This window comes from Strix aluco, chromosome 7, assembly GCF_031877795.1.
Source record: "Strix aluco isolate bStrAlu1 chromosome 7, bStrAlu1.hap1, whole genome shotgun sequence".
NCBI lineage: Eukaryota > Metazoa > Chordata > Aves > Strigiformes > Strigidae > Strix > Strix aluco.
This window is the reverse complement of record NC_133937.1, coordinates 13,960,329-13,983,443: the sequence shown is the minus strand read 5'-3', so window position 1 is coordinate 13,983,443 and position 23,115 is coordinate 13,960,329. Positions and strand designations below refer to the sequence as shown.

Genomic DNA, 23,115 nt, shown 5'->3' with positions numbered 1-23,115 from the left:
TTATGTTGCTGTTTGTCGTGGAAGAAAATGGGGGTGTCATGGGGGTGGATGCTGGAATTAATTCTGGGTTGCATTGTCACTACAGCAAGGGAGAAGAGTGTTAAGATTACAGAATAAGGTGGTTGTGGGTCCAGATTACGAATTCTGACTAGGATGTGCATATAGGACTCCTGTTTCAGTCGATGGCAGCAATGTGACTGCATCCAAAGCTGGACCACTCCATACACCCATTTTGGTCAGACAATCGAAGCATATCTTGAGAAGAAATTGCAGCTGGAAGTGTATCTTCATTGATTTACACTGATGACAAGAGTTCACTTCTTTGCCAGGGAAGGAGAAGGCTTTTTGATTAAGGGAAGTTTGTTAGCTGTGCTTTACTCCCAGACCCACCTGATCTTGTTTTCTTACTGAGAGTGCTGTATTTGGAATGCAGTTTTGATAAAGTAGGGCTGCTGAAAGATTTAAAAGATAAAAGATTTGAAATAGTGTCTAAAAGCAAATGCCTGTTTATTATAAAGCACAAGAATGCAGAAGGCAAACTACAACTGAGGATTATTCAACCCCGCTCAAATTCTGGAAATACAAGCTTATTTAATGAACAAAAGTGCAACTGTTTATGACAAGCATAGTGTTACATTCAGCTGTCTTCTGTCTTCGCAGTGCTCAGCTGGTATCTGTATAGAGAAGAGCTGATGTAATTATTTTTGTTTGTAAGATCAGGATCAACCTTTGTGGATAAACATCACTTAAAACATGAATCCTGCTACTTTGAAGTGGGGAATTGTCACACTGATTCACCACATCACAGAAGGAAAGTCTATCTGCAATTCTTAAGCCATTTGGCAGTTGTTGCAAGCTCCATCTGAGTAGTACTTACTATAGATGTGCTACTGATATACTGAGGTTGATTTAGGATTTCCATTTTAAATTCACTGTAACACTTTACTGGAATACTTTTTTAAAAAAGAAATTGTTGCAGGGGAGTAACTTAATTGCCTATTAACTGCCCCTCACAGAAAACTGGAAATTTTAATGAATAACAGAGTGGGTGAGGACATACCAGTCATGGTAACCAGATCCATACAGCCAACTGCAAGAACTAAAAGCCAAAATAAACTCTACTGCTGTCTAGTTCAAGCCCACCTTCTATCATGTAAGTGCACTACAATATGCATGTGTGTAGGTACCCATGTACAGCTATCTTAAACAAAAAAAAACCCAACACTGACATAACTGACTTCATAAGCATGTCTGTGGATGCTCATACCTTTCCACAAGAGGTTTATTTTCCACCAGGAGTGTCTCTCACCTTGTTAAATACACTATTGATACAGAGAATGAGGAGGACAGAGCGTTATAAGACACTCTGTAGAACAGGTGATCTCATCCAAACAATTTCTGTTGTGGTTTAATTTATTCCAGAAACATTTATCCAGGAGCATATTTTGTGTGAGAAGCTTGCATGTCAAAATTGGATTTAAGATATCAAAATGGTAATACTTGTAATAACCTTTTTTGTATTTTTTACCTTCCTTTGTTTCATTTGTCACACATGAAACTAAAGAATCACAGGATCTTAAAACTGAAAGACCTTGAGATTGCGTAGTCCATTCTGCTGTTCTACAGTTCTACACTATCATTTCTGTAGTTCACTGGCCTTGTAAGAAAGCTTTGCATTACGTTTTGCTTGAGTCTTTCTTGATGTGTTATTTCTTGTTTTATTCACTTTTGCAGTGGGGAAGAAAACACAGTTTTCAACTTTGTGGCAGCCTTACTCGTTCTGGTGGGCCACTTTGATACTCTTCAGACTAAATATCCCCAATTTAACAACCTTTGGGTATAGCTCATCTATCTAGCTCCTTGGCTGGGTTTTTCCTTGTTTGGTGTTTGGGGTTTTTTTCCCCCTCTACTTCCCCCCTGCCTCTTTAGTGGTTGTTGAAACCTGGTGTTCAAAACTGGACCCAGTATTTCAGGTGAGGCCTTAGCTGCACTGAATTGAAAGAAGGAATTACTTCACATCTTGGGGGGAGAAAAGATTACATGTTTGGTAACACTGAAACACTGTTTTCAGCTTAGGTTATATCCCACGAGATACTTACCATCAAAAATGTCTGTAAATGGGGTTCCTGGAGCAATGGGGATATTCGATGTTGTCTCACTGATGATGTTGAGGAGCGATTTGACTTCTGATTCTAGATGCTCCACTGTTTTTAGTACCTTCTAATGAAAACAAGGGAGACAAATGGAGAAAGGGGGTGGTCAAAGGGTCAAGTGGAAGGAATTGTACCAAATATGTTAGCGGAAGTGCAAATCTAACGTCCCATAATGCTAACAGCTAATTTAATTTATATTGCGCATTGCAGATTTAAATATTTCTTGTGTTATGCTGGCCTCTAGCGGCGTGAAGTATTAAAACTTTGTTTTGCGACTTAAATTACAGCACCTCTTCATAAAGAATCACCCATAATTTGACCTTTTAGAGAGACCTTTGCATTCATTTGTTTTTAATTCTCTCTCACTTCATCATATCCAAGAAAATCTGCAGGGAAGATGAGAGGAGCTGATGGGGTGGAAAGAAGAGGGCTGGGACTAGAGCAGGAGAGAAGTAACCATTCCATTTGAGAAGCAACAGCATGCAGTTTGGCAGCTACCCAGCTGGGAATAGTTAGCAGTGGACATGTAGCTTGTGAGTGCTTAAGGCACCAAGGGAAAAAATTTAGAACTTTTGCAGCTTTCCTAGAATCCCAGTCATAGAGTTCATTTAGCTCTTGAGAGTCTGCAGGAGCAAGCAGAAACTCCTCTGTCAGTCTTGGAGTCACCTTCAGAATTCACATCTAGCCATGAGCAGATGTGAAACTTCACAAGTATCAGTTCTGAGATTGTTATATTAATGGCATGTTTATAAACATTTTAGAAAAAGCTGATGTGTAATAGTGATTGGTTAATCAGTTGTTTGGAATTCATCAATATATGTTTCTGGTAATAATGGCTTTACAGATAGTTACAAACCATGACATCTGAAAAAAAGTCAGACCTTGAATAGACTAAACTCAAGAAAGGACAGTATCTAGAAACATCATTCTTCTTTAATTTGGTCAAAAGGATGGGGCAGCAGTCTGGTAAGGTCCAGGAGCCAGCACAATAGCTCTTACCTCTTCAATAATGTCTAAGCGTTTGTGGATCATATCATGTTCGTTACACCAGCTTCCTCTTCCCAAACTTCCAGGTAATACACTGACAGGGTCTGCAGCAGCTGGAAAAATGGCCACAGTTAATTAGCAGGAGCTTTTTAATAGCAGTCCTTTCTGACTTCTGAAGTGGTATTTTGCATGCTAAACAGCATTGCTTATGAAACTAATATAGGAGTCCCAGGTAGAAATGGACCTCTCTCCCAGTAACTACAGCTGTACCCCAGTGCTATGAATGTCCCCTTGCCTGTACATCTTTCTCTTGCCAGGGGTATTTTGTTTTGTTTTGTGTGTATGTTTGTTTTATACAATCTATTTTTTCCTATTTGTGTAGGGTAAGTTTATAGACTGTAACTCTGTCTACAAGTATAAAACTAAGCATTGGGAACATTAGCCTTACACATCAGTTCCTCTTAGACTTTCTTCAGAAGCAGCTGGTATGGTACAGCTTTGAAGAGTAGCTACGTTTGTCCACTTATGCCCCAAATGGATCCAAGCTGGTGATTCCACTGTGCCAGAAACTTGTCTGTAACACTGATTTTGCAATGGGAAGGGAAACGATAAAAGTGTGTTCAGCTGATGCCATTTGCTGACCAAGTCACTCATATATGGTGCTACATACAAAGTCACTTATCTCTTACAGTTATCTGTTTTTACCTCTCAGTACTCATGAGCTCTTGCTCTTTGAATCTTCATTCTGCTGGCTCTACTCCATGAAAAGTCAGTACCTGCTGCTGTCCATGCTTTAATGGACCCAGTTTCCTTTTCAGAACTTTTGTGTAACATTCAGTAACATTTAGATTATAGTAAGTGTGCAGATAACTGTAGCAGAGTATTTTAAACCCCACTAAAGTCATAACATATCTTGTGCCATGTAAAGTTAGGTCTTATTCTTGTTTGAGGCCTGAAGAAGCTATGATATTGAGAAAGCAGCAGTAACTCATTCTGTTGTCGTTTGTAACAAAAAGGAAACTGTGAGCTTATGTTATAATGAACAGTAAGAAATGTAAGAGCAACTAGTTCTGTCCAGTACTGTTGTGCAAGAGCAGTGATTTAGAACTGCTTCATCGGAAGTCTGTGCCAAGATTTATGGAGCGTAGGTATCAGATGATGGCAAACATGTCAGTAAGGATTGTAGCTGTTGCAGTTTGATGGGATGAGAGATGTACTCTGAGTTGGAATGGTATCCTTGAAATCGGCGGCAGAGGGCGGGGAGGAGGAGAGAATTAAAATGTTATCTGAAGTACTAGGCATTATTTAGAAATTGGTTTGGTGGAGCTTAAGAGAGAAATTTTTTGTTGTCTATTTGTGACGAGATTCTAATTTGGGGTTTTTTGGTGCATTCACCCACCAGGAGGTGGTGCTGTTAGGGCAGAATCCCAAATAATTTACCTGTTTACAGAAGGTTGCTGAAATATGGCAGATACTTAAACACTAGCTGCTTTGCAGTTGCCCTTTTTTCCCCCCTTTGTTGCTGCTGGTGGTGTTTCGGGAGTGTGGTTACCTTGTAACTTAGTGGCCAAGTGAACCATGATACTTCTCAAAATTTTTGTTTATCTACGTGTTTTTTCCATCATGGGTGGAACAATATGGAGATACTGAAATTCTGTCTTAGAAATGGAGGTTACAAAGCAGTGGCCAGTCTTGGTCTACAACCCTTGGCTTTCCTAATAATAGCACAATAGCAAGGGAAGCTCCACTTAACTGTCAGAGAATAATAAAATTTCCACCTTTCCAATATTTCCAGCTCTAGCTTTCCGCGTCAAGCGTGATGGCCCCATTCAGCTGTACACTGAATTGCCAGCCATTATGTTGGAGAGAGAACCGAGGGCAAGCAGAAGGCATGGGGATGAGGTAACTGCGGATCAGTTGTTGACTGCTGGGAACATTCCCAGATCTAACTACAAATGAACTGTGAAAAGAGGCGGCAGAAGTCATTAGGTGGAGTAAGAGCAAATGGAAGAATTAAAGAATCCCCCAGGAGGTTATTTTTCACTTTATTAACCTAGCTGTAGATGACTGATCACAAGGTTGGATGGAAAGTTTGGGTGAAGGCCAGCACCCGTGGTATGCAGTTGTTAAAGGAGCTTTTAGCCAGCTGTAGTTACATGCCAGGCTTGTTTAGTTTTGTGTGTTCCCTAGAAATGGAAATGCAAGAAGGTTAGTGTTGGCTAGCTCAAGTTAGTGTTGGCCACTTCTTTTTCTCTGATCATGCATCTTATATCATGGTGATCCATTAAAGAAAGCCCAGAGCTTTGCTGTAGGAGAAGCAGAAGTAGCTGTCTGTCCTGCCCAGAGGGGACTCTGACCCAGTGGCTGTCTGGCCTTTCCAAACTGCCTAAAGGCCTGGTGGCATGCCTGTTGGCACTGTGCAGGGGCTCCTTTCACCTTTTTCCCAATACAGGACCTCAGATCTGCAAAGTGACTTTTTGAAGCAGAAATTATATAAGGTCTTACCCAAAATGCCACTTTGATCATTCCTTTAGCTTAGCCCTTCTGTGTGGAAGAGCATTCTGTTCAGCACAAACCTCAGCATTGTGCTGACTGCCACTCTAGGCAGGTGTATGTAGATGGGGAGATTAGATATGATGGATGACTGTGTCATTTGTTCAAAGCAGGGGGTGCCATGATAGGTATGCATAGCCAGCGTAAGGTTGTTGCATCTCACTGTGAGGTTAGCAAAACACTGCGCAGCTTTGTGTGCACATGCATGCCTAGAGAACTAGGTAAAGGGGTTGCTGTGAAATGCAGGACTCGGTAGTGTTTGGTTGCTTGGGGTGGCTGGTTCCTTTCTTCTGACATGGAGACAGACAACTTTCTGGCACTCGGAGCACATTGCTGTGTTATAAACTGTAATGCAGTTATCGAAGGAGGAGGAAGTGTCTTGTCCTAGTTTGATAGGACTGTAAGCTGTTACCCAGAACCACAGGACTAGTGCAGTACCTAGAAAATCTGACAAATAGTCCAAGCCAAAGTGTCTCATGAAGCACCTGATAGCTGTTGTTAGAGAGTGGTAAGTTAGTAGAAACCAAAGCGTATCTAGTTCCCGGACCTCACAGTATGGAGTTGGCTGAGGGCTGACCCAGCAGAAACCCTCGCAGCCAGGGCCTGCATGTCTGTGTCTGGGTAGCGACCCTCACACCGGAGCAGAGGTGCTCTTGCACTTGCAATTGCCCCTTCACCACCATGACAGAACAGGGTACTTGAGGTGGGTGATTTCTGCTGCTGTCTGGGCAGCCAGTGCTTCGATAAGTATAGTTGCCTTCTGTTTTCTGAGCCTTGGCTTGAGGCTTTGGCTGCCAAAACCCCTGATTGTTATTTTGTTGTCTGGCTTTAGCTCTTAACCCACAGCCTTTATCTCTTGGATGGGCTGTTCACAGGACACATCCGGTCCCTTGTAAATATGGCATGTATCTGGGTCACAGTGGTCAGACAATTCTGCTGAAGCAATAATTTCCATGTGCTCAAGGAGAATCACATGTTGCTTATGAGTGATGCCCATCTCTGTATTGCAGTTGGTGAAGGAAAATGACACAGTCTGCCTTTGGCACTGACCTTCTCCAGCAGCATCTCTACCTCATGTAATAACAGCAGTCACCTTGTAAAGGAAGTGCAGAATGGAAGGCTGCAAACCATGTAAGCAAAAGACTAATGGCCTTTTAGGATACTTCCATGTATTTGCTCTCTTGTTGCTGAAGAAATATTTTTATAATGTAAATGAGAATTTTTACTTGCCTATGTGTCAAAGCACATGCATAAATGCAGAAAACTTTGATAGTAAAATTTAAAGCTAAGCTTTAAATATGCAGCTTCTTTGCTGTATAAATTACATATTTAAAATGTGTGGGTATGTGCGACTTCTGACAGCTTAAGCAAGTGTGTAGGAGGCATATTTCAATGTCTTAAATATCTCATTTGAAACCTAATGGATTACTTCAGGCAGATATTTGTTGTTCTGTCTGCTATATTGAAGCATTACATTACCTTTCAGTTAATTTCCCATCAGCAAATTCCCACCTGATGCTTCCTGCAAGTGAGATGCTTAGTTCAATTCTTGAAGTCCGTCCTATTTGATATATAGGTGGTTATTTTTCATCAAGAATCAGAAGTCTTTTGTTCAAGATAAGAAAACAACCCATGCCTTTTTTTCCTCTGATTAAGTCATCCATGCTACGTTGGTTGTGCCCGTAAAGCCAGGTGGTTACAATTGCCCTGTGCTGTGATACAGTCAGACACCAGGAGATGGAGCAGGAAAATGAAGAATCTCTGTGTTGGTTGCTAATAAGTATATGTTTAATAGAAGAGTATGCTTAATGTTTGAAAGCAGCATGATAAAGAATATGATGATGATCTGTGTATCATGGTCAGCCTGACTGTAGAAAACTTGATCTTATAGCAGGGGATAGAAAGAGCAATGAGGTAAGAGCTAAAACAAGCTTAGCAAACAGAGTAAAGGCCTTAGTTTTAGAATACCTCTGCTAAGCTCCTCTGCCCCCTGTACATTTGATATATTCCCCAGTCCCCCAAGATGTTGCTTCTACACAATCCCTGAAGAAGTCTGCTTCTAGGACCCTCAGGATTCTGTCTATCCAGATGCTGTTAAATGGTTCATTTTGATCATTCAAGTAGATGCTAATGTTAAGCATCAGAATAAACCCAAGCAACTGGCTCTTAGCTGTCATTTGGCACTGTTACCAAGTGCCACTGTTGGCAGAACTGAAGTATGCGATCACACAGATCTGGTAGGTCTTTGTAAGTAACCTTCCTAAAGATGCATTGCTGGTCAAACTGAAGTTACAGGCTTGATACAGAAATTACGGGGTTGGGTTCTTTGGTCTGTGTTACGGAGAAGGTCAAGCTCAGTGACCATAATGTTCCCTATTGGTCTTAAAGTCTATAAAATTCCTTCTGCATCGTTCTATGATCAGTGTGGTTTTGAAAGTTAACTGAGAGTTCATGTTGTGCTCAGTAGGGAGGGGAGGGGTAAAACAAAGCAGGCCACAAGCCAAATGAAAGACAAGCGAGATTGAAACAGGAACCAGATGGCAAATAAGAAAGCTTGAAATAATGTGAAAGACCAAAGGGAATAAAGGAGAACATGTGTAACTCTTCAAGAAAACATACTTTGCTGTGTGTTCTTGTTTGCATTGCCTTAGGTTTAGCAGTATCATTTTATACCTGGAGCATATAGCATAAGGTGGCCAAATAGCTTTCAATAAGAAAATGAAGGAGGGGTAGTAATGGATTTATGTTCCAATAGGAAAAAGGTCATGAACTTAAGTATCAGATTCAAATGGTGAACCCCCCTAACCAATTTGAGAAGAATTCAACAGACCTCTGAAGGGATTTGCTGATCCCTGCTTAAATTATTCCTTCTCTAAATATAAGTGTTGGACTCCACTTTAACATGTGTATATAACTTCGAAGTGTTAGCTCAAGAAATTATACACTTTACAAAAGTGGTTGGTGAAGTTAACTTGCAGCTGAATACAGGAAAGGTTCAATTGCTTTGAACCTGAACTGATACTAATACTATCAGTATTAGAGCTTTCAGACCTAAGACCGTGTTAAGCCAAGACTTTTAGTCATATTTAATTTTGGGGGCAGTTCTTAAAGGCATCCAACTTAGTTTCCAGTTATGTCAACGCTTAATTACATTGGCATCCTTAGATATGGAAGTACTGGAATAACTTTCTGTACCAATACCGGTTTCATTATCACCAGTGTGCCCAAATTAATTTTAAACTGTATTATATATAACTTAATCCATATCAAATTTTCTTGTTAGTACATGTTGTATTGGAAATGTTTTTTAATGTGCAGATTGTCTTCAAATTCTTACATGCTCAAGAGCATATCTTTAACTGGACATAGAGTATCTTCCAGGCTGTAATCCATAAAACACTGCCTAATGCTTAGCTGTGATTTAGGCAACTCTGAACCTCTTTCAAGATTCTAGTTGCTTAAAAATAAGGGAATTCTTGCCTTCAGTGATTGCAATAAAGGCTACAGGAATTGTAATTAATACGTAAAATTTCTTAGCTTCTTATATACTGTCATAGGTTACTATGCTTTACACTGGAGGCAACTGCAGGGTTTTGCTTATATATACATGCAAATATATATATACACACATGTAAATATATATATGTACACACACCTTTATTAGGCTCTAGCTTTTATGGCAGAACAACACTGCAGATTCCATACGGGGCAAATGTGGAATATCCAAAGTGAGAGATGGAAGGTAGGCATTGTATATTAGATGGGAATTGACAGTAGAAAGCTCTTCAGGAACTTGGGGTGTGGGGGAGGATTGGTTTGGGGTTTTTAAAAATCATTTCGAGAAGGTACATTGAAAGTTTTAAATGCCTAATTAGGGATTAATCTGTAACCTATACATTCCCTGTATACTTCAATTGCTACCTGAATGCCAGTGAAGCCTTGGAAAGATTTCAGACATGGAACAAAACCCAAGGGATTCCTCTGGTATCCAAGCTTCATGAGCATCTGATAATGGAAACACCCTGAAATAAGGTTCTTCCATGAAATTAATTATTTTTAATATTTATTTTAGATGCTAAATAACCATATCAGAAAGTGAAGTTCCAAACTTGCAGACCTGGTTTATACTCTGCTTATCATATGCTGCTATGAATAGTATTTCAGATCCTAGATCAGTTAAGATTGAACTTATTTTAATTCTTCTTTCCCTGAAAGAAGACCAAAGAGGACATCTCATGCATTGTGGGATGCATTGCATTAGTGAAGGTGGGTCAGGGTATCAGCATACCAGTTCTCACTTCTCTAACTTGTCTGTCCTATCAATCTGCATCTGAGATGCCATGTTGTGATGTGTTCTGGTCCTGCCATGCCTCACTGGTGCTTGTGAAATACGTAAAATCCGAAATGGGATTTGATAGAAATTGTTCCTGACTAGGAGATGGCTGCCATGTATTTCTGTGTAAAACTACTTTGTTTGGAGGAGGTTTTTGCTATTGTGATCCATGTCATTCTTCTTTCACAAGGGAGCTTCAGCTCTTGCTTACCCAGCAGTGAAGTCCGAGGGGGGTCTGTACAAGGCCAGGGATAGTTTGTGCTGCCAGTGCGCACTCTTTTTTTCAGACACAGCAAAATCTGGGGCCCCTGCTATCACTCTCTGCCAGAAGAAAAATTACTACTTGAAAAACCACTTTTCTGCTGCTGCTGTGTTACCATATTTGTGATTGTAAGAAGCACTTAAGTTTTGTATATTTTCATTCAAAAGAAGCAGCATAACAATAAGATGTTCCTATGAGGGAGCTGTTGGCTTGGAATGTGTTTCCAGCATGCTGGTCTTCTGAACAAGCAGCCAGGGAATATCCTCTTGTGCTTCTTGCTTCAATGGAAAATAACCACAGGGAACTGGACTGATGTGAGCTGCGTAATTTGCAGGTAGGTTACTCTAATTCGTGAATGGGATGCCTTGATGCTTTGGGCTGCAAACAAAAGTTTCCCTTTATTATGTATTTATTTATGTGTGAACATATATTTGTTTTGGAAACTAAGACAGTGTTAGGAGGATTATAGCTAGTAGCTGTATAGGACATGCTTCTGTGTGGAGAAGGGCATGAGCAATTTTAGGAAGAAGCGGAGCTGTGTTGTAGCACATGTAAAGAATGTAAATTGTGTAGAATGAGTGAGCATAAGGCTGGTTTGAGAATGGAGGAGGTGAGATAACATGACTATTTGATGCCACCATCAATTTGAGGTTGACCACTGGTATATGGGGATAAAGAGTTTTTCAATTTTATGAGGACATGGCTTTTGGTCTGTGTTTAGCAATAGGAGTTACGGTCATGGGGAGTGGGCAAGGTGAGTCTGTGACTTATTAGTCAGCTCTGTGGTTGTGTAGTTTGCATATGAGTAAGTCATGGCAGTAGAAAGAAATGTGATTGTACGATGAAAGAATATCCTTGAAGATTTTTCTGATGCTTAAACAAGCCTAAGAACTTGCTTGAAGATGTATTTTCCTCTGGCAGACAGTTCGTGTGTTCTGCAACAACTCAGGAAGTAATATAGATACACACACACACGCACATACGTACATACATACTAGATCTTGTCATTCATGGCCAAGACTCACAACTGCTTCAACCAGAGCAGATCAGCTGCATTTATAAATACAGTTGCACCCTGCAGATGAACAGCAGGAGTCCTATATTTCTAAACTCCTGACTTCTTTGGAGTTTGATATTAATCTTTACACATGGAGGTTACAAAGCCTACAGAACTTAGTAAATTCCTTTTAACTAAATATAACAAAACATAGAGTTTTACATATGTATAAAAACTGTAAAAAGGCTCACGTCTGTACAGAACCCCTCTCTTCAGATGCATCATGGTCTTAAGAAACACACCTACATCTGGGTACACTTTGTTGTGACTAACTTTTTCTCCTTCCTTGTTGGAGCTCTGAGATGAGTGTTTGCAAAGACTGTAATCCTTGCATTGGAGACAATAATGCTGGTAGGTTTCTATAATGACAGAAAATACCTATAACATGGGGTATAGGTTAAACCACTACCAGTTTATTAGCAAAGAAATGTGAGTCCAAGTCTGGTTTAAGATAGGATATCTCTCATAAATTTTTATTGTGGATTTTATTCTACAGTGCAGTAATTTAACCTCCTGGAAGCAAAACACTGTTCTGTGAGAATGCAAATGGTCAATTTTGGGCAAAAGTAAGCTGTTCTGAAGGGATTTTTTTCTCTCCGATTTCTAGGCAATGGTCTAGCTTATGGATCTTCTCAGCTTTGATATCGTATGTGTGTATCAGAGGATCCAAAATATTCTGAGAAGTCATATTACGTTAGATGAATGAAGAAAAACATTCTTACACTTGGTTTACTTTAACTTGTAGTTAAAACCGAAGGAAACTTCTGTTTAAAAAATCATGCCACAGTGTGGAGTTTTGAGCAGCAATGCCTCCACTGGAGCTCTCCTGTTGCTGTCTACTTAGTAGCATGCTCAGTATTTGGTTTGCTCAGCTAAATGGAGCATGTCAGCAGAGCCAGCCTGCTTGCCAGGTACTTGTGTACCTGAGGACTCCAGGTCACCTCTCTGCCATGCATAAACATGCAGCAAAGATATCACTGTTGGGGTGCTGCATCCCTCAGAACAATTTGCCTGGAGGTTTTTGTAAGGATGGAAACACATTTACATGGGGCAGGTACTGAATGCTCTGGTGCCCCAGGCTACATCGTATGCTACATTTGTGAGCCCCCCACAAACTAACCCAGCAACAACAGCAAAAAACTAGAAACTGTGGCCATTAGGCAGGAGCACATGGTTGCATCCAGGAGGGCTCCCGCACCAGCTTCTCCTCCTGATCTGTTTGAAGGCTGAGCTCTATGAATATGAGATTGGTCATATTAATGGCTGAATTGAAACATAAATTCTACTTTGGCCAATTCCAAACCATTTTTAAGAGGAACCCATGGGCATTGGGAGGGAGGATCTGTAGGGAAATCAAAAGTTAGATTCCCTGACTCAAAGGTAGCAAAGGGAATGTGGGGATGACTGTTTTAAGCCTGTCAGCCAGCCAGGGTACTCCCCTGGTCATAGCAGACACAAAATTGCCCATCTTACATAAAGCACATGATTGAGACAGTGAAAATGATTCCCTGACTGAGTAGCTACCATGTGGCATGATACTGGGTACTGGTCTCCACTGCAGTTACTATTCAAGTACTGTTCTATTTAGCTGGATTTTATCTGAATTTGTTAATGATTTCAGCTTAAAACCATACTTTTAGGGGAATAAACAAAAGCATTCTTCCATCCTTTTATTTTTTTCTTCTTTAATTTCACAATTTTTTTTTTTTGAAGCTCGCAAAACTCACAAGATGCTAGTGAGTACTTGTGGAGTTAGAGTGCCCTTGCTGGAGTATTAATATTTCAGTTCATCACTGATAAACATTACAAGGCCAGTTGGGTGGAAGGGAGTCAGGGCAAGGAAAAGTAACTAGGAGTTGGGGGCAGAAGGAACTAACATTTTTTCAGCAAATGTTTTGATTGTAATGGAAACTTACTACCCTGCTGTGAAATACAAACACTGTGTTGTTGAGAAGTAAGAGCAGAGGGAAAAGAAAGCTGGGCCTCAGCTAGCAGAAAACACGTCATACAAACAGGCTGGGAAGCCAGGTTTGTGGTTACACAGGGACTATAAACTCTCAAACTAGCCAAACTGAATAGCTTTCAGTCACACTGTCAGCTACGATGTGATTATAGGTTATTCCAGCACAAATCTGTTGTTAATGAAATAAAATTCAGATGCAAGTTTATCAGATGTTCTGTGTTTATACTTTGTACTCCCAAGGCATTTGGAGAAGGCGTTATGTGCCTCAAAATCTCAGGAATAAGTAATCCAAAGCAGAAGAGAAAATAATGTGGTGCTGTTACCAGTAAATCTAAAAAGAAGGATTTGAATAAAGGAAAATCTTTCTCTAGTCACCTTTGATCTCATTTCTGAGTGGATTACTGTGTATGTTAATAAGGCTGCCTGAACAGTAATTATGGAGATGCAGGGCACTGGCTGCAGCACTTGAATGTGGTTCTAAATTTCTGAAAATAGTGATAGCATGTCCCTTGAAGTGAAAAATCTCTACCAAAGCAATATGCCACCAGGACAGACTTTAATAGCACAAAAATGGAGTTTTTCCTGTTAAAACCAGTATTCCCACAGAATTTTGACATGTACCTGTGTCACCTTCATATAAACCCCATAGAGTAAGCACTTCTTTACCTCCCCCTGCTACCCCACACAAAGGCTTTGACCATGCAAGCTCGGAATCACTTACCTAAGAGATCTTGCTCCTGCAGGACTAAAATAAATGCCAGCACCCAAAGGAAAAGCATGGTTTCAGCCTCTCCAAGCTCTGCTGTAGTCCTGGTGGAGAGCCCTGCAGCCTCTCTCCCCGACTTCGCATCAACTCCTCCGTCCAGCCGTTTGTGCTGAGGTTTAGCCAGAGTTAGGAGGAAATATGCCCAGGCTGAGCCAAGATTCTTGAGCTGTTCTCTTCTGCTTCCCTCCTTTTAAAAAACACCCTTCCAGCTCCACACAAAGTCCAGTTACCCAGGAAGGCTGGCAGTGATCCAATCTCCCCAAAGTTATTTTTTTTACGCTTGTATTTATTTATGCAGACTACAACTGGAATGTGCTGAAGAGCTTTGGATCCTGTAAATACAGCAAGTGGGGCAAGAAAAGGAAGGGAGAAAGGAGGAGGAAGGGGTGCTGGATGTTTCTTTCCCTGTAGGATTTCTTCTAGGGCGGGGAACGCAGGAACACTGGAAAACAGAGTATCTTCAGATCTTGTGAGCTTACAGGGCTTTTTCCACTATTTTTTCATTTTGAAGATTGCAGAAACATTCTTTTGTGGGCAGTATGAAGCATGACAGTGTTGTGGGAGGTGGCAACTGTCTGTGGTGCTTTAAGTTTGGACAGTATCATAGGAGCTCCTGAGGAGCCATCTGAGCTCTTTTCAGTTTGGCAGGTTTTTGAGATAGGTTAGACTTGGTAACATCATGTGCAAAAATAGCGCCATTAACGGTATTCTGACAAGATGTGTGATTTTTAGCAGGATCTTAATTGTTAATTGTTTGTCTTGAGAGTTCATGGGTGCTGACTGGGTAAGTGCCAGTCTTTGACTCCATTAGACTGGTGTTCAAAGACTTAAGATATCTCCTTCCTGGTATTGTTCCTCATATTCATTTAAGTTTAGTTACCTTTTTTCAAACTACTGCAAGTGAAAGGTCAAAGGCCATTAAGGTTTCCTACTTAATCCTAAAGGCCATTGTCTAGGATAAACAGTGTTCTAACTGTTGAAAATAAAAACCTGCAAACTAGAACAGATTTCCTTAGTCTTTACCACCTCTCTAGTAGTCAGAAAATCAAGTTATTCAAATAAGATATCTGAAAGTGAGCCTGTAGAGATGCTCTCATGGAGTTCAAAGTATAATCACCCTCAGTGATTTCCGAATCAAGTTAGATTGTAAGTGCAATTACAAGCCAAAATAGCCTCAGTAATAAAGACTCTGTGATTTGAATTTAGCTCGTAACTGCCTTGAAGCACTGAACAAAACAGGGCACAGAACAACCTCGGTATGTATTGAGCTCTCAGGGCTGGTTCTAGTAAGCTAACATTTTTATGAAATAAAAATTAAATTGGCTATGAGAATTAGAGTGGCAGTGTTTTTCTGGGTGTCTTGGCTTAAATCACTATGTAGCAATACTGCAATTTTTACAAATTCTTGTTTTGTGAATAAATCTGATCATTCCTGCTGAAAAATTACATAAATTTTAATTTTGTTATGAATGGGTCTTTAAAGAGGAATTGTGACAGGTAACAGTGAGTCCACTCTGGTTTATTCTGTGTTTGAATATGAGAGACTGATGTGGTAGGCTGTGATTTTTAAAGTGAGAGATTATGTGAGTGTTGTCTGCGCTTCGGAGAGAGGAGAGAATATTTATGAATAGTTGGCTGCTGTTTTCTGAATGTGTTTGTCCTTTGCCTTTGTCCTTCCTTAAGTAGAATCACCCAATGCAGTCTCTGTATTGCAAAGGGAGCCTGTTCGTGGATGCTTCTTTGAATGATCTCTGCAGTCCTCTGTACCATACTATGAAAAAGCGATGAACATTCATTGAATCAGTTTTCAACACACTATAAAAAATAATACAATTTCCATTCCAGACCACCTTTGCTGAGGTCACTTATCCGCTTTTTACAGCACATTTCCTTGAGACTCCTCCTAAATTGCTCTCAGGCTCCTGGAACAGTTCAGTCCTTACCAAGGCACTTGCTTCTTATTTTTACATATTTTTACATATTGTGTTATGTTTGACCATAGTGAGGTGGAGAACTAAACAAAATAGTGAGGGTTTTCTCTAGTTTCATACTCCAGGGGTTGTTTCTGTAATGAGAGAGAAGCTCTTTTCACTACAGGGAAATGCAGCCAGAAAGAATGCTTCTGCCCAGTGGGATTTTGGTTTTCAGTAGGACTACCTGTCCTGAGAACTTTGATGACCTTGGTTAATTACCTAAGATTACTTCTGGCATTTATAAATACTCAGAATGAAATTACAGATTAAGACAATTTAACTAGCAACATGCGGTACAAAAGATTTAGGGTGTGTGACAGAAATCATTAAATTGCAAAGTAGATTTTTTCAGTGCAAGACAGAATATTTGAGAGCAGCAGAAAGACTACGATACAAACCTATTTGTCTTCTGAAAAGTTAGTCAGTAACTGATCACCATCAGAGAAAGCATTCTTCAGCACATTCATCTTGGAAATGTCCATATATGAGAATATAATGAGATCATATGAATATACGTTTGCACAAAATCCAGCTGTTGAGATGTTCCCAAGATACCAGCAGCCAAAAAAAGCATACCAGCAAATAGGGATGTGAATTTTTGCCAGCAGGCAGTCTGGTGAAAGCGAGAGCAAACATAAGAATTAAGTCTATTTTGGGAGTGGGTTTTTTGTACAGTCTTTCTGTATCTCTTGAACTAGTCAAATGCTTGGCAAAAGCAACAAATAAGTGTACAGTGATCCCACTGAGTGCATAGGGAGAAGGAACAGAATTAAAAAAGGATATTTGTTGGCAGAGGACATATGTGCCATGTGAAAAAGATCATACTGTTAATGGGCATGAAATCCTGCAGCATGGGTTGACAGAAGATATAGCTGAGCATACACTTGGCAAAAATTGGAGTGTGCTATAGTGCAGTCCCTTGGGACTTTAAGTGAGACAGAGAAAATGGAGATTACTTCAGGGAACAAAACTATGGTAGAAAACCCATCCTTGTAGGGAGAGGAAAGTGCCTTATGCTGAAGAGAAGGAAATGAAAGAGAATAATTTCTGTTCTGGATTTAACACTGGTAGATGATGAAATCAGTGTAAGGTTCGTGTGTCCTGCCTACCTGCCCCTGGGAGAAGATTGGTGTCCATTAGGGACTGTCGATATTCTTTGGGCTCTCATCACAAGCTTAGTATCTGCTAGCTGCTCATGACCAAAAGTTCTTGCTACTTGGAGGCTGTTGAACACCTTATGTAAAATGAGGCTTGGTTCGTGATCCTTTTAGAAGAGGTCAGTTATTTTGACTCAGTTTACTCAGTTTCCAGCTGCGGGGTTGAAACAGTAGTTGGATAGATGTGAAAGCAGAATTTTGTTACTTGGAGAGGTTGATTTCCACAGAGCAGGTAGGCAGCTTGTGGGCTGCTTCTAAGGGAAGTAGAAGCTGCTCTGCAACTAGTGCATCTGTTAGGTGAACAGATGAAAGGCCTCACCAGAATGAAGTAGTCATTGCCGTTTAAAACTTTTGATAGTAGTGACTCTTAGCACCACATCCTTGACAATCTCCACTGAGCCTCCATGTCTCTCTTGTTCATGGGGCAGCCTCAGCTGGTGTTACAGGTCTTGTGGGCCGCAGCCTTCAATGTGTCAATACCTTCAGGTTCTGTGCCAGTGCAATCCCCTCTCCAGTCTGTTATATACCGAGTTGTACTAGTGTTTATTATCTTGATTTGCAAGGGACATTAAAAAGTGTGAAGTTCTCCTGCTATTGTCATAAAGGCATAGTCTTTGACACTGTTAAAAAAAATATATCACATGGTTGATGGTATGAGGTACTGTCAAGATCAGCTCTGTCTCTAATTGTACCCTCCCTGGAGAAGTTAACAAATGTATGTGTCATGGAGCAGACAACTCTGATCCAGCCTTCTTCAAAACAATACGTTTTGTACTACGCCTAAAGCCAACAGTGAGTCAGCTACAGGAATTGACTCTCCTGTGTCATCTTGGTGCCAACACACTAGGCTGGATTCTGTTTGCCAGCATTAGGTAAGCATCCGATGGCTTCAGGCTGTTTTGCATCTGTGGCTTCAGCTTCCTGAGTAATCATCTGTGAGGAAACTGAATCAGAAAGCTGAAGGAATGGGTGGGTCACATGGAATATTAGTGAACAATGTTGTCGGTTTTGTATTTTTAATCAGTTGTTAGACCCTTTCATTTGACAGATTTCATGCATTTTATGAAGCCTGGCCATGCCTCATGAAATATGGTATGTGATGTGCCTGCCCATTTTAGAGAAAGGAAAACTTTGTCCTAACAAAGCTGGATTAACTGTATTCTCAGCTAAATTAGTGACTCAGGAATAGACTCTTGACTCCCAGTCCTGTATTGCACAGATGGTGATCTGATAATATGTGCTGTATTTTCTATTACAGAAGGCTGCATCCCTTTGCTATTGTAACTTTATGTCCACCCATTTGAGTCACATAAAAATGTGAAATAGATCTGTGAGTGCATGGTAGATAATATTCTAGAAAATAATGCTCATGGCGGAAGTACTTGATTATTCCCAAATTAGAATTACTCACCTAGTGCCTTTCGCAGATCAATATGGCAAACCACACCAGTTAAATGAGATAATTACTTGAAACTGGGCCAACATTTTCATTCTGTGAAGAGGCAACTAATATCTGAGAAGCTATTCATCTGTTGAATAGCACCTTGCTGAACACGAGTCATGACCAACAGCATTAAAGCAGGGGTCTGTGTTACTTAACATCTGTGTACCTTTCTCCATTAGGCAATGCATCAGCCATGTATACAAAGCCTTAGAATATAGGTAATATTTACCATATGAGGGACTTGTGAAGTGGAGATATCTAATAAAACAGAGAAACAGCTGGAAATAAATCCCATTTTCAATTACTAGTCATCATATTCCCCTTTCCTCTTAATTACCACAAGGTCATGGACAGATGCAAAGCAAAGAATGACTTGCCAGAGAGAGAAGCCAAGCTAATCACTCCACTGCCATTCCTCTGAAAATTTACAGTACATGTATTATTTTACAGCCAATGTAGTAAAAGTCCCAGGTTAAGACTCCTTTTAAAATACATTTGTTGGAGGAAATATAATACTGTAGCAGGATGGTAGTAGTTCCTTTGTTATTACAGACACCTCACATCTTTAACTGCAATTTTGCTTTAAGCATGCTTCCAGCACATGCTTCTAGGCAGAGACTGAACAAGAATGTGTATGAATTTTTTCATCCTGCTGACTGCGTAGTTAATCACATGGTGGATCTTGTCCAACAAGATTCCCCAACAGTACAGCTAGCTATTACTGTATGGTTGTGGTGATTTGACCTTGGCTAAATGCCAGGTACCCACCAAGTCACTCTATCACTTCCCCCCTTTTCCCCTTTTTTTCTCAACAGGGCAAAGAGGGGAAAGAAAATAAGATAGGAAAACAAAACAGCCCTTGTGGGTAAAACAACAGCAGTTTTAATATAAGCAAAGGTCCGCGCATGGAAGCAAAAAAAAAAGAAAACAGATTTATTCTCTACTTCCCATGAACAGGCAATGTTGGGCCTTCTCAGGAAGCAGGGCTCTGATACGCGTAGCGGTTGCCTCGGAGGACTAAGGGTGACCCCACCCCCTTCCTCCTTTCTCCCAACTTTATACTGAGCAGACGTCATATGGTATGGAATATCCCTTTGGTCAGTTCGGGTCAGCTGTCCTGGTTGTGTCCCCTCCCAAGATCTTGCCCACCCCATCCCACTGGGGAGGGGGAAATGTCAGAAAGAGCCTTGGTGCTGTGTAAGCACTACTCAGCAGTAGCCACAACACCAGTGTGCTATCAACACCCTGCCAGCTCCCAACATAAAACACAGCACCATGAGGGCTGCTACAGGGGAAAACCAATTCTGGCTCAGCCAGACCCGGTACAATGGTACTGGCTTCTTGCTTCTATAATTCCAGCTGCAAAACTGCATTAAAAGGCAACTTAAATACTTTCATAATGCCACTATTTAATAGGAGAATTTGTGGTAGTTGCCATAGGGAAATTGTGTAATCATGAATGGGAAGAGAAGTGCCCGTGAAAAAATTTCTATTAAAAGTTGATCCAAGGCATGAAAAACCTTGTGAGAGTATGAATGAATTAACAAGATTAGCATGAACCACAAGCTCTGGAGGCAGGGTATTAATTCAGATTGTTAGAAAACAGATGTGAACTCTGGATTCTTGTCCTCCGCCCCTTATTTTGAATTTTTTTCTAATGAGATCCTTGAAGTGTGATCAGTTCCATGTGTGTTTATGGGGTAGGCTGATGCTGGTTACACCTGCTATTAGTTTGCTGCATCTGCATGAATATTTTAGTTAGCGTTAAGGGTAAAACAAATAAGAGCAAGAATTATCACCTGAAACAAAGTCCTTGCAGGAAATCAGGATAGCATGGATGCTGTTTCTAATGCCAGATTTTAAGACATCCTACCTTGCTTTAAGAGACCAGTTGGCTCTAAGCATATTAAAATATCTGTTACAATACTCTGTCAAGATGTAGTAAAATGCTTTAAATTATCTATCCCAACTGTTCTTTAATTCAGACCCGCCACTGGAACTCGTTATAAGAATAATAGAAATATTATTTCTTAATTCAGATATTAATCTGTGTAATTTTTAATTCTGTAAGTGCATTCTGTTTTTTCCTTCTTGGATACTACTTTTCACCGTCTACACAATAATGAAGGGATAATTTTCTGTTTCACAGCCATGACTATCTAAGGTCTCTTCTAATGAACATTGAGAAAAGAGGAAATAGAAGATTAGAGGATAAAAAAACATGGAAGAGGAATGGAGGGCTTATTGCACGTGTTCAAGGAATAAGCATCAGAAGTGAGGATAAAGAAGTCATGTGAATTATCAGATGCTATTAATAATTCCAAGGTAATCTCTTATCTTTAAATTATCTTTAGGAAAGTGAATTAAGAGAAGCTGATAGGACAAGAGCCTGTGGTTAGAATTTAAAAGAAATTACCCCAGTCCAGGGTGCAGAAAGTGTTCTGCTGGTGTTAGATACTAAGACCAGGAAACAGCCCCTGGGAGGGACTTGATTGTGCAGCCTTGATGGAGTTGGTGGGAAGAGAGCATAGGGCCGGGCAGAGAGGACGTGAGGTGGTCGGGAGGAGCCCAGCAGAAGGGCAGGGGAAGGACTGCAGGGAGCAGGCTGGCTGAAGTGGGTAGACACCACCTGGCAGCAAGTGTGCTGCCTCACGATGAGGTGGTCTATTTCTGGCTGAGTGGCCATCAGGTTACCCCAGGAGCCACTCTGTCTCCCACCCCATCTTCGGCTCAGGCAGCTCCTTCGTTTTGCTCTTCTCACAATGGCAATTGACAAAGCTGAGGGCCAGGCTGGGTACAGCCTGGGTGAGCTGATCTCCAGCACAGCGTGAACCGCAACCCAGAGTTCAGTGTTCTAATTAGAAGCAGCGGGAGGGGAGGGAGGAGGATTTAGGTCAATGAGAGTCTAGGCCAAAGTAGCAGACTCCGAACTGTTATGTACTTGACCTTGAGCTTGTTTAGGTTGGCAGGGAAGCAGAGGAGTTTGTGTAAGTACTGATGCTGAGAGGAGCTGGTGTGTGGCACCCCAGCAAACTGTTTATTTATTTCAGCAGAAACCATCATCTGTTCTTCACTGCTCTTCTATATCTAAGCAGTGATGTCTCAAACATCTTCGAAAGCTTTTTGAGCCTCTGAAAGCATTGTGGAGTAGTTAATCTACAGACTGGCAAATCAGAATCCCTTTGACTAAGTCTGTAAAAAACTATCTGTGTTTCAGCTCACATCTGCTTCTCATTTGCATGCTTGCTGATTTTTGTTAGTGAAAATAAAGGTAATGATTACATTAGTACTTTGAAATTATATGGTGCCTCTGTGATGTTCTAATGCTGCCTGAAATAGCGGAAGGTGAAGCTGTCAATCGCAGTTGCTGTGCTCTGCGCAGACAAACTAATACGTCTCTTCAGGGATTCCCTGTATGGGCTTCAGCCAGTGCACCTTTCCTTTGATATGAACACAGCCATGTGACCAATGCTTTAGACCCAGAAGGGCAAAAAGCCTGGAGTCAGTGATAACATAAGGCATCTCATGTTACCGAAAGATATCTAGATACAGTCTTTGCTAATTAATATAATTTTGTCAGGTGTATTTGAATAGATTATTTTATATTTTCATCCATCTACAATGCTAATTTACTGCCTCAGAATGTATTAAAAATTTTATCCTGCAACTTGAAATTCAGATAAGCAGGAAATAAAATCACAGAATAGTTTGGGTTGGAAAGGACCTTTAAAGGTTATCTAGTCCAACCACGCTAAATATCCCAAATAGCAATGCAAAATGTTTTGCTGGTTCCTATCAGTTATTTAGTCTCAGCAGTAGAGTGTACATTTTTTTGTAACAGCAAAGCACAAGCTTTGTGATGCAGTTCCCAGTTTTTGCTCAGCTGTTGAAATGTATTGGTTCAGCATCTTAGAATTAGACATCTGACAGATATAAATCCTATTTTTGGGAAGATAATTTTTGGACCTCTAATGTAGAGTTTTGCTCTTTGTCTTGAGAAATAGCTAATCCTTTCTGCAAAATGTTTACCTGATAAGCAAATGTAGTCTGTCCCACATAGTAACTTTACACGAAGCACACTCAGGCATCCCTCTAGCCTCTTGTGCCACAGGTATGTTCCTTGAATTGATGCCTGTCCTTTCTCTCAGCCACTACAAAATATAGCTCGAGGAAGCTAGATCTGTTTCCACTGATTTCAATCTACCTTACTGGTCTTTTCTCAGATCCCTAAAGATAACAAACAGGAACATGACATTTCACTGCCATGGGTCAGCTGCTATGTGACATAGGAACAGTGGGGGCTGGAACTCTGGTCTGCTTTATAAATATTGATTTATGCAGAAACTGAGTTGGAAGTGAAATTAATATGCTAAATTAGAAGAAAATGTGAAGCATTTTGGTGTCTATTCTTTTGTTTGGGTGGGTGTGTTTTGTTTTTTTTTTTTTTTTAAATTGGCAATCCTTTTT

The 23,115-nt window shown here is 40.5% G+C and overlaps 1 protein-coding gene across 1 annotated transcript; it reads right to left on the bottom strand.

Annotated features, from left to right (window-relative positions):
- Window positions 1–483: 483 nt before the first annotated feature.
- PLAC9 (placenta associated 9) lies at window positions 484–14,404 on the bottom strand. Its single transcript, XM_074830525.1, has 4 exons — window positions 14,030–14,404; window positions 3,153–3,253; window positions 2,100–2,220; window positions 484–674 (listed from the first exon to the last, which is right to left on the bottom strand). The coding sequence occupies exons 1-4, from the start codon at window positions 14,085–14,087 to the stop codon at window positions 664–666; spliced, it is 291 nt and encodes a 96-aa protein (XP_074686626.1). The 5' UTR covers window positions 14,088–14,404; the 3' UTR covers window positions 484–663.
- Window positions 14,405–23,115: the final 8,711 nt, after the last annotated feature.

Bases quoted from the DNA above. Each gene is read 5' to 3' on its own strand.
- PLAC9 (XM_074830525.1), bottom strand. From the start codon at position 14,087: ATGCTTTTCCTTTGGGTGCTGGCATTTATTTTAGTCCTGCAGGAGCAA. The intron at 3,254-14,029 runs GTAAGTGATTCC...CCATTTTTCCAG, and splicing joins GCAGGAGCAAGATCTCTTAG to CTGCTGCAGACCCTGTCAGT. The intron at 2,221-3,152 runs GTAAGAGCTATT...TGTTTTCATTAG, and splicing joins GCTTAGACATTATTGAAGAG to AAGGTACTAAAAACAGTGGA.